General features: G+C 40.6%; 1 protein-coding gene across 8 annotated transcripts; it reads left to right on the forward strand.

The window, feature by feature from the left end:
• Positions 1-34: 34 nt before the first annotated feature.
• LOC125004577 (bMERB domain-containing protein 1-like) lies at positions 35-13,158 on the forward strand. Of its 8 annotated transcripts, none has more exons than XM_047579278.1 (6): positions 35-347; positions 3,629-3,752; positions 6,933-7,009; positions 7,135-7,249; positions 10,019-10,086; positions 10,401-13,158. In XM_047579278.1, exons 1-6 carry the CDS (start codon positions 269-271, stop codon positions 10,511-10,513), a joined length of 576 nt encoding a protein of 191 aa, XP_047435234.1. In that variant the 5' UTR covers positions 35-268; the 3' UTR covers positions 10,514-13,158. The 8 variants fall into 8 exon arrangements, with proteins under 8 accessions (XP_047435234.1, XP_047435236.1, XP_047435238.1 ...); XM_047579280.1 differs by having other exon boundaries at positions 6,936-7,009; XM_047579282.1 differs by having other exon boundaries at positions 3,632-3,752.
• Positions 13,159-16,239: the final 3,081 nt, after the last annotated feature.

The raw sequence follows: 16,239 nt of genomic DNA on the forward strand, positions 1-16,239 counted from the left end.
ACTAGATGGAGATGTTAAGTCACTGCAAGGGGTTGAGGATTGACACAGGGATCGCACAGCACTCTGCACACGCACTGGTACCTGCCACAGCTGGTGGAGACCGCTGGAGCATCTCTCCCCCTTGGCAGGTCGTTGTCTGACTGACGGTGGCTCAATGAAACACAGCAACAAACTGAAAGTGGAAGATCCTCCCCTGTAGCTGGATCTGCTGCGTCCCTGCCTCTGCAACTGGAAGCGTAGAGAGATAAGAAGAGCAGCTGCTGAATTGATGGAGAAGAAGCAAGAACCTTCTCATCAGTATGGGTCACTGGAGCGCACTGAATGGAGCTGCAACACCAACAAAGCAGGTTATTTAACAAATCAGGTTTTTTAAAGAAATGTCACTGATGTAATGCCTTGCTATCATAATGTTGCTACGCTTAGTTCTAGTGTCTTCTGTCGTCTCGAATTGACACTACACTGCATACTTATATGATAAAAAAAAGAAGATATTCAATTAAGGGTTCATGAGTGCATACTCTATAAAATATTTAGACACGTGTTCAACAGAATGACTACTTTTCATCTAGTCCATTGTTTTATGGTGAGTGGATGCGATCAATGTGTTTTGCTAAATAGGATGCAGCTCTGAAAATGTCAAGAATCCACAGGTGTCTCCTCAGTATCAAGTGTCTGTATCTTTGCTTGCGTTTCCACTTTTGAGTGAGAGATTATTTTCCCTATTTAAATCGCAGTTTTTACTTGTGAAGCCAGTGAAACAATGTCTTAGGGTATCCATGCTACATTCCAAAACACAATGATATAGACGAAAAAGAAAAAAAAAAAAGCTGTGAATCCTGGCTCCAGAGAAACTGTAAATAGAATAGATTATTTAATCAGAATAATTGCTGTTCATTTCTGTGGCTCTTCATTAACACTCATGATTTCCTGTGTTATCACTGTTTGAATGATAACATGATTTGTCTGAAGCGTACCGCTGCTTACAGAATCTCTTTTGAGCCTCCTGTCTGTTGTATGCTCAAATTATTTTACACTTCTTTCATTTGCACTTCTTTCATTCACCTCGCACCGCCCTCCCATTTTCCACAATTTATGAGTCTATTCTCCTCATCACTCATCCTCTTTCATCCTCTTGTGCCTTTTGGTCTCCAGTCTGGCTGAGCTGCAGTCACTATTCTCCTCTGCCTCATTAGGCATGAAGCGTATTGTGGCAGCTTAAGAGAGAGGGTTGGATTTGGATAAGAGGGAGTAAATATGATGTAATTCACATCTCCAGGGCTGTGGACGAATAGAAAGGGGCCGGGTACAGGAGGTGTGGGGTGTAACGAGGAGAGGCAAATGAGAATTGAACTGCAAGAGAGTGAGAACCGTGTAGAGCAGGCAACGTTTCAGAAGGGTCTAGTGATGAGTCATAACAGCTCAGCAGTCAGATAACCTGTCCTAAAAAAAGCACTGCAGCAAAGCATGTTGTCTTGACGTGAGAATAGGCTGACCGAGACCACAATGAGCATTTCTGTGAATGATGATTTGTATGAATGTACTGATGTGATAAGAGGGGTACAGGAAGTTTGCAGAGTCTCTGGTAAGCCTATTGCCTTTCTTTATTTCTTTCTTTTGTTAGCTCACTGTTTTCTACCCATAACTTTTGTTATCACGTCCAAAGCCTCAAATCAAGTCTGAATAATTAAACAGGTCTTGTAGTTTTGTGTCAAAAATCACTTGGTTTTACTGAAGAGAGTCCTAATTTTTTATAGCAAGAACAGAAAAATAAGAAAAATAGTCACTGCATCTAGTGGCATTGAACCTGTTTCAGTCGGTTCAAAGGGAATTCACAACCTTTAATGAAGCTTATATGAACATTTGGAACAACCTGAACAATCATTAATTCAAAGTCAAATAAAAGCCACACATTACTAACACAGAAAGGTACACAACAGCTCAGAGATGTTTCAGTCTTGTTCATAGAAAGTGGATATAATTTCCATCTTCCTATTTCTGAGCAAGGAACAATATGCTAGCAATTTAATTCCTGAGCAGAACAGCCAGTGCTTTCTCCTCCGAGGTGTCAAGGTTGTCTTGACGCTACACTGACGTCAGTCAGATTTGTCATAGTAACAGAGAGCAGTGAGTGCCTGTGTGATGATGTCTCCCTGCATTTCAGGATGTCATACAAAGCAGGCGACAGTTGTGGGCTTGTAAACAAAGCTTTAAGGCTTTGTCTGGAAAGAGATTACATACTAGAGCTCTGCTATGGTATCTCCTCTCGGACCCCACGTGGCGCCGCTCTCTGCAGGGAAGTGACAGTTATCTGCGACTGCTATGGTCCTAAATGGAACAGTTCAAGAGCAGGAAGAGGTGATTTCCTGGAGTTAAATCAACCGTTTCACTACGAGGTGCACGCGATTTAATGTTTGATTTAACAGATGGTTTTAATTCAAGTGCAGCTGCTTGCTGCTCACAGTTTACTGTTGTCCTTTCATACCTCACCAATATTACAGAGCCATGTGGAGCAGGCCCACGTAAAGTTGTAAATATTGACAACATTAGAGTTTATAATGTTTGCTTTCACAATGGCTATCTGTTCTGTTTTACATGATGCAATTAAAAAGAGACAGACAGGGGGTAATGTGTGGAGTGACATGCATAATAAGATGGATTTAAAACAAATGTGCTGCTCAATTATTCTTTATCAAGTTATAAAGGGACTCTGTGCAGTATATGATTAGTTAGTGGCATGGAAACAAAGCTAATGTGTGTGCCTACTACCATTTCTGTCTTCAAATAATAATATGGTAAATGGTCTTGTTCTTATATAGTGCTTTTCTACCTACCCAAAGTTACTCAAAGCACTTTTACAGTCAGAGACACATCCACCCATTTGCTCACACAAGAACATACACATTCACACACCAGCACCAGGTGCAGTGGGAGCAACTAGGTATTCAGTGTCTTGCTCAAGGACACTTCGGCATATGGCACACTCGGGGGATCGAACCGCTAACCCTTTGGTTCATGGACACCCGGCTCTACCTACTGAGCCATAGCCACCCCCTATATATATATTTGAAATAGTAACCAATTTTATTGTTGCATCTTTGTATCCACAGTGAAATAAAAACACAAACATTCTCTGCAGCATTTCAATGCCACAGATGGCACAAAGTAATAATCAATGACCTGTAATAGAGTGGATAATACTGCAGTGCAGGGTACTGACAGTCATACTGTCTTATTTCGTGAGCTGAACCACCAATGTAGCTTTATACATTTAAACTGTTTGTATGTGAGCACACATGTGTGTTGTGTGTGTGTTGGGGGACAGCTGTGTGAGTCGTGCCAACCAGTAACACATTGTAATTTGGCTGTGGCGCTTTGCTTTGCTCCTCATCAGGCACCAATTTCAAACAGCATCTGCGGCAGCTGTTTATACAGTTTTAAATGCAGATTCAATTATTGTTCTGCAGTATCAGAGCAGAGAATTTCTATCAGCTCCTTGGTGTGCACAGGTCTGCCTGTTTCTTTATGGGTTTTGTCAGACAGTTGAAAAATCACATACAGCACAGTCAGATTTGATGCATGGTCTTTTTACAGCATGCAGCAAGACTGAAATCCCTGTCTTTTTCTCTAGCAGAGGCCGACGTGGTGTCCATGGCTGACTCCACCATCACTGTGGATGACATTGAGGGGGAGCTCTTTAAGATTGAGAGGATCAGGGATGTCCTGGTCAGGAGGGAGTCAGAGCTCAGATACATGTGAGTGACTTCATACCATTGGTTTCATTCAGTGCCATGACTGCTGCTTGCAGCCAGTTCACTTTAATGTACAATAGGGAAAAAAAGTAGAGACACCCCATGCATTTGTGAAATATTGCATTAAGAATCAGTCTTAGGTCTTCAGTTGCAATTTCTTTTATTACAGTCACAGACAAAATACTAAACAAATCCTAAAAGAGTCATTAATAACTTAAAATTGATTGGTTCCATAAAAATACATAAGAAATGTTTAGTACCGTGTCATTTTGGTACCAGTGATCCACTAATGTAGGCTGTGCTTTTTACTAAAAGACACATTTTCTGTTGCTGTGCTTTGTGTCTTTATAAAGCCAGTACATTTGAAAGTTCTTCAGAGACAAAAATGGCTTAAACAAGGAAACACACCTGAAGATACAGATTCTCAGCCAGGAAGGATACAGCTGCCAGGAAGTTCAGATGCAGTCCGTCAGCAGTTGGATCCACTCTGCAGAAATACAGATGAACCAACAGCTTTTGCAGGGAAAACTTCCAAATGACATCACAGGAGTTCTAACAGTAGTGTACATAGTTGAATTTTAGATCATGGCTTAAGGTCCTATAAGGCTGTCAAGAAGCCCCTAATCATTGAGAGACAGAGGTTAGCCCGGCGTCTTTGGCCCAAGCACACTGAACAGAATTGGACAGTCAGGAATTTTAAGAAGATTCTCTGGTCAGCTGAGTCCAGTTTCCATCTTTATCTTCCTCCTGCTAATGTGAGGATACAGAAGGCCAGGTGAAGCATTATCTCCAGCATGTACAGTATCTACTGTCAAAATGGTGGAGACAGTATCATGGTTTGTGGATGCATGAGTGCTGCTGGTGTTGGTCATCTCACTGTCTGTGATGGCAAATTGAACTCTGACAAATATTGGCCATTCTCCAAACCCACTTCTGCACGTGCTCTGTTTTGTCAAGGTCCAAACTGGATCTTTCACAGAGATAATGCCCCTTGCCACACATCCAGGGCCAGTAGAACTTGGCTGCAGGAGCAAAGTAACCAGGTCTGAGAGTGGCTAGCTCAATCCCTGGAGATGAGCCCCATTGAAAATCTATGGTGGATTACCCCTTAACAGTGTGAAAGGCTAATGGGGAGCATGACAACCAGGATTGGAGCTCTACTGCTGCTAATGGCAGGAGTACTAAATATTAATTTGATGATGTTTATTTATTTTTATTTATTTTGTTCAGTTTTGAACATATTCTCTGTTATTTGATACCGACAATGTTGAGAACTGACATATTGAAACTGTCAAGAGTTTAGTTTTGTTAGTTTTTCTTGTAAACAATAAACATTTGTTTGTGTCTGTCTAATGCAGCCACACCTTTTGAAACACAAAAAAGATTTTTCCACACATATCTCATGATAATATCTGAGATTGTGTAAAATATTAAGGGTGTCCAAAAAGTTTTTTCCACCTCTGTAGATGTGAATGAAGGGGACAGGAGACTCACTTTGTTTGCACACTGCTATTAGATCCTCACTGTCAGTTGGGCTAAAATGCACATTCTGAATCAAAACATTTTATGCTATGTATGTTGGACTTTTTCAGTATTTCAGAATCCCTAAGAACTGAGGGATCAACTTATGTATATGAACAATATGGTACTAGCATATCTCTCTCTGAAACTAGCATCTCTCTGAAAATGGAGTGTAGTAGTCAAACCTTATCAATTCAAGTATGTTCAGTTCAGGTAATTCAAGGCACATTGGCATCAGAAGCGCTTCACATGGCCCTCTGTTCTCTCCCCTTATTTCTCTCCATCACACCTCAAGCTGGCCCCTGGAGTTAAATTGGAATGGCTCCATCTTTGGTCCCTACGCTAATGCATGGATATTTATTCATACACCCGTCTGAAAGATAGGCAGACGCACTGCTCAGATGGCAGGGAGGAAACAGAGTCGTGTGCGTGGAGTAGCAAGCAAGAGCCGGACGGGGGGGGGGGGGCTTGGATATGGAGACTGAGTCCCAATCTAAGGCAATTGTTTTCTCCAGGGACCCACAAACAAACAAACCCTCAGGTGTGTTTTCTTCTGGTAAGTCAAGAAAAGTGTATCGTCATCTGTATTCCAGACCATGGCTATTTATTCCCCTACACATCTGAGGAAAGCATCTAACATGACAGGTGGATAAGCGTGAGGAGCAGCGAGGCCCCCGGTCTGCTGACAGTGATGAATGTGTGTTACGTGTGTGTGTGTGTGTTTCTTAAAAAGAATTCTGGGAAAAAGCCATGGCTTGATTGCCTATAACGTCACCTTACTATAACATTAATGCCACCTCACTGTCAGTAATGATCCTGTGTCTTGAAGGGCTATTGAAAGAGAAAGAGCCTCATGACAGAGGCAAAGCTGTCTGCCTCAGACATATCTCAGAGATCTGTGCTCAGAAAACATTGCGTCATCTCATAAGTAAAATGGAAGATCAATATCTAGCTTCCTCTGTTTGAATTTCATTTTTGTTTCTTTCAGAAATGAGCAAAGATTACACTCCAGATCTCCAGATTCCAGCTATACTCACAGGGGCAAGCCCAGTGTAGTGTCTTTATGAGAATTTGAAGGGTGATTCAGTTTGTTATTACAAAATATGGCAATATGGATGGTGGGGTAAGGAGGTATAGAATTAGCCTGCTTAGTGTGCATACTCACACTGATTACTTATTACAATAATCAATGAATAAACCATTATTATTATTATTATTGTTATTATTATTATTACTAGTATTATTATTATTATTATGTCCAAGAGTCACAAGATAAGAAAAGGACATATATGAACAAGACATAGACATAAGAATTAGAAGATAAAATAAGAATATGAATGATGTAGAAGTAAAATCATTTAAGTGAAAAATACAGTAAATTAAACATTTTAGCTAAAGTTTCACAGTATGAAGTTAGTTAAAGTGTCTTGTGTGCAGATGGACAACACACAGTGCAACCACCAGACCATTCAGACTGTTAACGAGTTGTGTGTTCTGATGGCTGTGGGGATGAATGACCTCCTGAAGCGCCCCGTCCTGCAGCTCAGTGACAGATCCTGGTCGCTACAAGTGTTTTGTGAGAGAATAGGCATAGGCATTCTAGAACTCTGTACAAAGTGTGTCTGAATAATCATGTGTGCTTTTTCCCCCATCATTCCTAAGCAGGATGGATGACATTCAACTGTGTAAAGAGATTACTCGTCTGAAGAAGGAGCTGCACAAATTAGTGTCAGTACCAGGTAAATTCTCTGGGATACTGATGAGTGTCGACTGTTGAATAAAAGAATATTACTTTTGTTTACTTTTGTTGTGATTGTTTTTTGTTTGTTTTTTTTACAACTATTCAACTGTGTTTGTGATCCAGATAATGACAAGTCCAATGAGGATCGGCAGAAGGAAGAAGAACTTCTGCAGCAGATCCACAAACTGGTCGAGACAAGAGACTTCCTGGTGGACGATGTGGAGTTTGAACGACTCAGGTGTGTTCTTATCTGTGTTCACTGAACGGTATGCTTCGTTTAATTAAATAATGAAAAGTTGTCTCGCTAATACAATGCTACTAAGTACAGAAGATTTGACACAGATGTTTGGTAATGCTTTTTCAGATGAACCTTCATTAACACTGATAAGTCACACATTGGTTCATCTCTAGTAGTCAGTAACGCTGATAAATCACTCTCACTTTACGTCAAACATCATACATCATGCATGTCTCCACAAAGCCACCCCATTGCTCTCCATGAAAACACCAGAGCATTTCCTGAGGCTCATATGCTGTGAGAGCGTGAGTCCCAGAGCACCCAGCAGAGAGCCGTTTCAATTAAACATGTGTCTGTGTGCATCAGTGAGCACTGGCTTAATAAACAAGTTTTCCTTAGTTAGCCAGCCAATGTAAAACAGATTATTATGTAAATGTAAAGCATTAATGTCCAGCTCTGTCTTACATGTGTGTTGCACACACATATCACTGAAATCTAGTAGCATGGTGATGGCGTGTCCTGTGGACAACCAGATGTGTCATGAAAAACGTGTTTTTAGTAGAACTGTCAAAATTAATGTGTTAACTTACATTAATCCATCATCGTGTTCAGTCTGATTAAAAATGTAAACACGATTAATCCATCTGCAGAGCAGAATAACTCTGAACATCTCTGGCAACGCATTTCAGGCAGTTTGTCAAAGTAGAGTTACTATCACGCATGTGCAAATGGGCAGTTGATCCGGTAGTGACAGGCAGCAGAACCAACCAACCAAAAAGAGATCAACACATCTCTTATGACCCCACCCATTTCTAAAATGGACTGTTCCCCATGCTGACCTCTGGCAGGAGGTTCTGCAGCATCTGCGGCAGGATATCCAGATATATCCAGGATATTTCTTCCCCCTGGCCTTAAGACTGTTTAACACTCACACAATAAGTAAACTCTCATCTTTGGACTGTTACAGACCCCCTGCAACCCCCATCCTCCATGGGGTCCTCACTCAACTATGAAGTGCTGCTACCTCTGACTAACCACTTTATTATCATTATTATATCATTACACTGTACACATGTATCTACTCCACTGTGAGCCATTTAATATATGCACCGATGTGTGTTTGTTGAATGACAATAAAGCAAGTCTAAGTCTTTAAGTCTAAGATGGAAGATGCTAAACACACGTTGGCCCTCTCCATGGGAAATTTAAGTAGAAGAAAAAACAAGACAGAACAGTGGACTGACATATAGTATTATGCACACTCTGCAGGAAGGAGTTTTTTTTACACTAAAGCACTTCCAGCTTCAATAGCATAAAGCTGGCATACGTTAGTCAGGGATTCTGCTAGCACTTGGGCTAGCATGAGACAAACCAAGACAAAGACAAGACAAATCAAGTTGTCTTGCTGGCAGTGCTGGCTCATAAATACCTGCATTCACTGTTCTGTATGAGTGACTGTTATCACTTGGTAAATGGTCTTGCTCTTATATAGCGCTTTTCTACCTACTCAAAGGTACTCAAAGCACTTCTACAGTCAGAGACACATCCACGCATTTGCTCACACAAGCACACACACATTCACAAACCAGTATCAGTTGCACTGAAAGCAACTGGGGGTTCAGTGTCTTGCTCAAGGACACTTCGGCATTTGGCACATTACGGGGATCAAACCGCTAACCCTTCAGTTCAACCTGCTCTACCTACTGAGCCACAGCCGCCCACAAAGTTGTAGGCAACATTTTAAATAAGACGCAGTCAGCTCTCCTCTTGGACAATGTCGACAAGTTACTTTGCCTTACTAGCTGCTGAAAGAGGAGTAATAGGGCCACAATAATGTGGGGGAAATGTTGGGTTAAAGAAAAGAGACAACAAGTTGTTTCAAGTTGTTTTGTTGAAACTGCTGAAGGTGTTTAATCAACACATTAAGTGCATATATATTCTCTTCTTTCTTACATCTGTTTGCTCATGCAAAATGAAACATGATTAATAAAGATTAAATAAGAATTTAATTTAATTGTGATTATCTGAAATACAATCCAACCTTGTGATTAATCTGATTAAAAATTTTAATAGTTTGACAGCACTTTTTCTTAGTTGTTATCTTCTTTCCATCACACAGTGTCAGTGTGTGAACAACACTTGTGTGGTGTTAGCATGTGACAGCCTGCTGTGAAAGTGCTGAAAGGCCGCTGGGAAGGTGAGAGGCAGGAAGCCGGAGAACAGTGGTGCGGTAATGGATCGGAGAAAGGAGAGGAGAGGATGTGACAGCACTCAGGGCCATGCTGTCACAAATATACATGTCATGTGTTATTTTTGTGTTTATTTTTTTTTTCTTTTTGACTCCCCATCAGAAGAAAAGCCTGTCTGCAGTTTTTACACCAGGCTTTTTAATTAAAATAATCTTACTTTGTTAGATATGGGTGCGCAAAAATATAGCCCGAGGAGTTCAGAATGGAGCTATAATAAACCCAAATACAATACACTTATATGCATTGGTTTTTGATGCATATAGGTGTACTATATTTGTGACTTTTTTATTGTAGTGGTTTATTTACTACGTGTCTGAGCAGGGTATCTGCATGCAAAATTAAATAGTCAAGGGTACCTTTGGAATGGTTACTTAAATGTTTATCCAACAGTGTGAAGTAGAGATCATTTTTCTTTCAATTTTGTAATTCACGGGACCAATATAAATATTATGTACAGGCTTGGGTACATGAATTGTCATGTGTTTATATAATTTTATATCATTGTCATCCTTTTGTATAGGGAGAAAGAAGAAGATAAAGAAATGGCAGATTTTCTGAAGTCCAAATTCCCAAGAAATATGAAGACAGGTATTGATACATGAAAACTTACTTTGTTTCAGTGAAGAATAGGAAATGCAGAGGAACTATGCAGCAGGTCTTTGAATAATGAAACTGACTGACTATAAAATAAAAATTGGAGAACTGAGGCTGTGCTTTGGACCTGTTTGAAAAAATATATGAGTTTGTGTTTTGCCGTAAAGGCATTAGCTGAACTTTTTTATACACTGGTGTTTTTGCTGAGACTCGGAATCTAATATACAGAAGCCCCTTGCCACCCATAATACACTACATCACACAATTTCCTCATATTTTCCTCAAGGTGTGATTTTTCTGTGTTCCAGGTGTACCAACCAGAAGGGCCACAACCAGGGCTCAGCAGACATCTTCACCTTTCACCAAGACGGGCATCACCCTCCTAAAGGAATGCTGTGGCTTCACGTGCTCCATCATGTAGACTAGAGTCTAAATAAAAGGGTCCCCACTTTAGGACTGATGAAGGGGCCAGTGACCACACACAGGACTCAGCGTTTCCAGTTTTTCAGAGACTTTGAAACATGGCTGGAGCAGGGATTTTTCTCACTGTTTCAAAAATGATTCACTATCTATCCCAGAAACAAATTTAGTGTTGTGTTTCATTTCTTATTTATGTTTTTCATCCTCTTGTGCCTCTTCTTCCCTTCAGGCCGGCATATGGTATTTATTTCTCTTTTTCACACAGGGCTTGAAGGACAGAAACAGCATAGCACAAGCCATGCATATACAGTGTAGCGTACACTCTAATTAGATTCCACTGCTCCCCCACAAGCTTTATATTTCAAAACTTCACTGAGCCGTGATAGCTGTCATCTCCTTATTATAAAAGTAGCTGTTTTGCAGGAGTCAGCAGGCCAGTCTAGATGCCGCTGGAACTTTATAATTAGCATTACGGAGATAATTCTAATGAAAGTGACATTAATCGTAGACTCCACTTGGAGGACTGACTCTAGATCCTAATGGGAATGAACTTTTGAAAACAATGATTTTGAAAGTACTATTTCCTCCTGTCATGCTCCATTTTCCTTTAAAACATAATATTAATGCAGGGTTTTGTTTTCACATAGATAAAAAAACATACCGCTTTTGAAAGAGTTTTTCTGTAATTAAAATATGTATGATGCAGGAGATTAGAAAGGGTCGGCAACAAGAAAGACAATCTAGGAACCGGTGCGCTTTTATCTGGTGCATATTCATGTGTGTTTATAGAGCTTATGTCAGGGCATTATGTCTGTAGGCTATTGTATGTAAATGGGCATACCGATATATCCGCACATACTGGCTACTTTCAGTTGAATATATTCATACGCATCACAGCCACTATCCATCATAGGCATCACACACTGAAGTGTCCAGGGGCAAAGCTCTTTAGCCTTCTTTGTCACAGTGCATAAACATTCTACATATTTGTTGTCAACCAGCTGTGTTTTTAATCGCCTATATACACAGAGGGAAGCCAGTGGATGGTGAATCATACACACAGGACATGTGGCGCAGACATATAGCATCCAATTAAACCATGGTGCAGGCCTTTGTGTTGCCAAGAAGAATAGTTGCCATGGCAACCTTGGATAACCCATATCTTTACAATGTGATAATGAGGAGGGTTGGATTGATTGGAGAGATGATATTTCAGAGGTGTGAAATACGCTATCGTGGATACCAAATGGAAAGCAGAAAGGAAATAGAATTATATTGTCAGCTTTGCAACTTTTAGTATTTGAGATTAACTGAGAGGCTCAGTGCATCTCCTCCACAGCATAAAGCAGTTAAAGGTGAAGTAAATGTGTTGCTCTCTAACTACATTTAACTAGATGCTGTGGGAAACGGTCCTCTGTCAGTCTTTCTCTTCATTTTACCTTCTCTTCCCAGATATTCCTTGGGATAGACAAACGATAATGTCTATCTCTTTAGTTTAACCATTCAATTTTTTGATATTCAGTCCCAGCACAGTCACAGGGTTTGACTCTGGCAGTAACAATGTCTGACACTGGCATGGAGGTCCACAGGGGATTTAGATGTTTTCCAGTATGACTGAATAGTTATAGTTAACAGCTCTGATAGAACAGTTTAATTAATATGAGAGGAATGATGAGGGAAACACTTAGCACAGTATGAACCATTTCATCACAACAGGACTCTAATGCAGTTTGAAAAGACAGTGATGGTTAACTGAGCAGATGATAGCAACACATGATTATCAGATCATAGAGCTATAATCTTTCCTGCAGAGGCTGCTCTTCTACGTTTTTTTTTTAACTATCTAATCAGTAGTTCTTCTTCATTTAGGACTTTCAGTGTGTGACATATTTCCTTTCATTTCTTCACTCCTTCAGACAGCGGGAGGTTGTGCCACATCCCAGCACAAATCAAACGAGGATTCAAGAATTTTCTGTGGAAAATTTCTTGGAGACGTGGCAGAGAACACGTAGCCTCTTGGGAGAGACACTGTGTTGAGGGAGAGCGAGGAGCGGAGAGAGAATAATAAAAGAAGAAAGGTTGAAGTGTCCGAATGCTGGGGATATGAAGAAAAAGAGAGGAAGCTAGTGGGAGGGCACAGAGTTAGAGGGGAGTCTAATCTTCACTGTGAGTCATCCTTAGTGAGAACGCTGCAAGGTCCCACAAGGCCGGCTTTCAGTGAACACTGCGTTAAAGGGCAGGGCTGTCATTCAAATGCCATTATCCCGTACACCTTGAGCTCACAGTATGTGTTTGTACATGTGTGAGCACTAAATGAAAAGAATGTGCATATATGTGCTGCATGTGTACCTCTGCATGTGTACCGTGCCTAGGAACACAGCGGTGATAATGAGAAGTACAGTAGCTGTCAGTGCTCCGTTGCCATGGTTACTGTGACTTCATGGTATACTCTAACTTCTTGCTTCATTTGGTCATGTCGTGTAACAAACTGGACTGGACTCCCAGGCTGCATGTGTTGTGAAATGGCAAGGAGATGGCAAGACTTGCTTTTATAATGATCAGGGTTCTTAAATGTTGTCAGTTAAAACTGCAAGTAGTAAACTCTTAAGATTCTGCCTCATTATTAAAATAAATAGCTATTCATCAGCTTCTCTGATATCTGTGCTCTTTGTGCTCTAACAGACTTCATAGGACACGTTTTTCAGAAGTTGAAATCTTCTTCTGATCAGTTTGAGCGGTTCTTAACTGGATCTTTCTTTGGCCTGTTCATTGTTTCATGGAACACAAGTGTCAGGAGTCCGAGTAGTGAAGGACAAATAGGCACAGGTTTACTTTTTGAACTGGGCCCATAAAAGAGGTGAAGAAATCGGAAGAAATCTAGACTTAAAATACAGCAAATAAAAACAACATCCTGACTCAGCTGACCCAGCAAATGAGACAACAGCAGAGACAAAACTAACAACTAAATACTGAGAAGGACTATTTCAACCCATGATGTCTGGTTCATTTCCGGTGCTTCTGCATCTAATTGAGCTCCACCTGTAGATACAGCCACCACAACAGGCTTAGGCCTACTAATTAATGTGACAAGTTATGCTGATGGCCTATTTCACAATCGGTATAGATTTGAATCCAGGTCATTTAGAAGGCACTGTTGATCTATTACTGTCATGACACTATGGAAAACCAGAACTCATTGTTTGGCAAGAACACATTTAGTCTGAATACTTCAATTACAAACTAGAAAACAATCCCTGCTGAATTCAAGCGATTTCTCCCCCTCACAACACTTCCTGGTAGTGAAGGTCAGTCGTAAACTCTTATTTTTTCACAGAGCCAGTCTCAGAGCCGGTCTCAGACAGGAGCTTTTTAAATGGATGTCTTCCAAAGTCACACAGACTACTTATGTGTGAGGAGGAACGGCCGACCCGGGCACCTTAGCTTTCACCACCAGTCTGAAGGTGGTCAGTTCTACTCTGTCACAGCTGTAATGGTGGAATGCATACCTCATAATAGTGGTGGAAAAAAAAGTTTTGGGACACCCTTAAAATTTTACACATCTCAAATATTATGAAATATAAATATTAGATTTTTTTGTGTGTGTTTCACAATGTGTGGCTGCATTAAACAGACTAAACATCATCAAATTAATATTTAGTACTCCTGTCATTAGCAGCAGTAGAGCTCTACTCCTGGCTGCCATGCTCCCCACAAGCCTTTCACACTGCTGAGGGCTAATCTTGTAATTAATTTTAATTCTTCTAAATTCTTTGGTTTGTGCTTTGAAACAGACCTTTTGATAACTGATAATTTGATAATTCAGTGGTCAGCTTCCTCTTTTAGTAACTAAACAGCTGAAGCAGGTTTCCAGGCCGCACAAATAAAAAACTGTACAAATGAACAGGATTTCTTGATACTCAGTTCGAGTGAATGGCCTGCATTGCACAATGCTCCACAACACCCCAGGGGGAGCCCCTTCTGTCAGATTCATGACAGATTTAGTTTGGACTGAATGGTTTGAATGGTTAAAGTGGCTCATCTCATGTAACTGGATGTATGAAATATCTCCTCCCTTTGCTGAGTTGTCCTTCATTGAGACACCTGTTGTTAAGTAAACTTGTAAACTTGAGCATTTCTTTAGTTTCTCTCTTATGTAACCTGGCATATTGAAAAGCTCAGTACATCTGTGTGACTTTGCAAGGATCCCGACGAATACCATTAAATAACACAGGCAAACTGGGAGTGCCTGACAAACCCACCAGTTACCATGGATACCCTGAGCAGAAAATAACTGCACACTCAATACAAACATTTGTAATTGTACACTTGTTCCTTACTCGTAAAGAAGTGATGTCACTGAATATTTAATGTACCTATACTGTACGAGGCGCTCTCATAACATCTCATCAATACTTTCCATCAGAATAAAGTTGTGTGTTACAGCAAAGCTTATATTAAAAAAGTTCAGCGAGCAGCACGAGAAGTACTAGAGAGTGCAGTAAACATAATACACAAAATAAGGGATTACAAAAATGTGCCCAAAGGCAGACACGTGCTTAATAAATACAGAAAAAGAGTAAGAAGGATACATTGTAAAGGTTTCAGACATTGCTGTTGAGAGGAAAGACTCTTCAGGTTATTCTTTGGCATGTCAATCTGCTCTAAAGCACTTAAAGTTCTTTGATCACAGCAGGACGTGGACTGTGTGTCCTGGCTAATTAACAGTCCACTGACATCTGAGCACGGAGGATGCCAGCTTCTGGTGTGCAGGCAGCTGGAGCCTGCCTGCTTCCTATTCTTTCATGTGCATGGTGATGATTTGTACTGTGTAATCGCAGGTTGATATGCTGCTCGTGAAAACGTTCAATTATTTCTGTCTTATCACCTTGTGTCAGTCTGCGCAACGTAGTTCTGTGCTAGATGGACGAATTGTTTCCTGGTGTCATCTCTCTTTTGTTTCTAAATGACAGCACCATTTAACATGAGTCACAGGTAATGAGAGGCGTGGGCAGTGCTCACCCCTATGCTTGGATGGCTGCCAGGTTCCATTTACTCTCTCCTAAAGACAACAATACAAGAAGCAAAAATGATTTCCTCCCATTTAAAAAAAGGGCAACTCTGACTCATGCCCCAGTCAATGCTCCCTCCATGCTCTCTTTCTGCTTCCACTCCCTCTTCCATCCTTCCCTCCCAGCGTGCATTCAAAATACACCCTGAACAAAATAATCAAATGACTGCAATGCAGCGCTTTGCCAGGTCTCCTTCCCTGCTTACCCTCCATCCATTATTTCAGCAGGAAAGTCTTGCATTTGTGAGTTTGCACACAAAAATAGCAATGACGGAGTGCGAGTGTGCCCTGAGGTCTGCAGGTGTGTGTTCTGACAGGAAAGCTCTCCTCAGAAACATTCAACGTCTTCTTTCTCACATGCTTGTTTATTTTTCTCCACTTTTTACTCTTTAGTATTTCAAGATTAAAAAAATAAAAAGTGACTTTTAAAGTGCCCTCTATGCATTTATCAGCATTTCATCAGATTTTAAATAGCACTGGTTATTTCATTCAAATAAAACTATGTTAACTGCAGAGGACAGTTCTGGACATACTGCTGAGTCTTGAATGTATTACAATGAGAGGACACTTGCAGGGAGAATAACCATGCAAAAAAACAAAAACATTTTTAGTGATGGCGGGTAATGGACATTGTTCATAATAAAAGTTCAAGGTCCTTG

This window comes from Mugil cephalus, chromosome 2, assembly GCF_022458985.1.
Source record: "Mugil cephalus isolate CIBA_MC_2020 chromosome 2, CIBA_Mcephalus_1.1, whole genome shotgun sequence".
Taxonomy (NCBI): domain Eukaryota; kingdom Metazoa; phylum Chordata; class Actinopteri; order Mugiliformes; family Mugilidae; genus Mugil; species Mugil cephalus.

What these genes read in the sequence shown, in the direction of transcription:
- LOC125004577 (XM_047579278.1), top strand. Translation starts at nt 269, where the DNA reads ATGGAGAAGAAGCAAGAACCTTCTCATCAGTATGGGTCACTGGAGCGC. An exon ending in CAAATTAGTGTCAGTACCAG is followed by an intron (nt 7,010 to 7,134) that starts GTAAATTCTCTG and finishes TTTGTGATCCAG; the next exon opens with ATAATGACAAGTCCAATGAG. An exon ending in CCCAAGAAATATGAAGACAG is followed by an intron (nt 10,087 to 10,400) that starts GTATTGATACAT and finishes TCTGTGTTCCAG; the next exon opens with GTGTACCAACCAGAAGGGCC.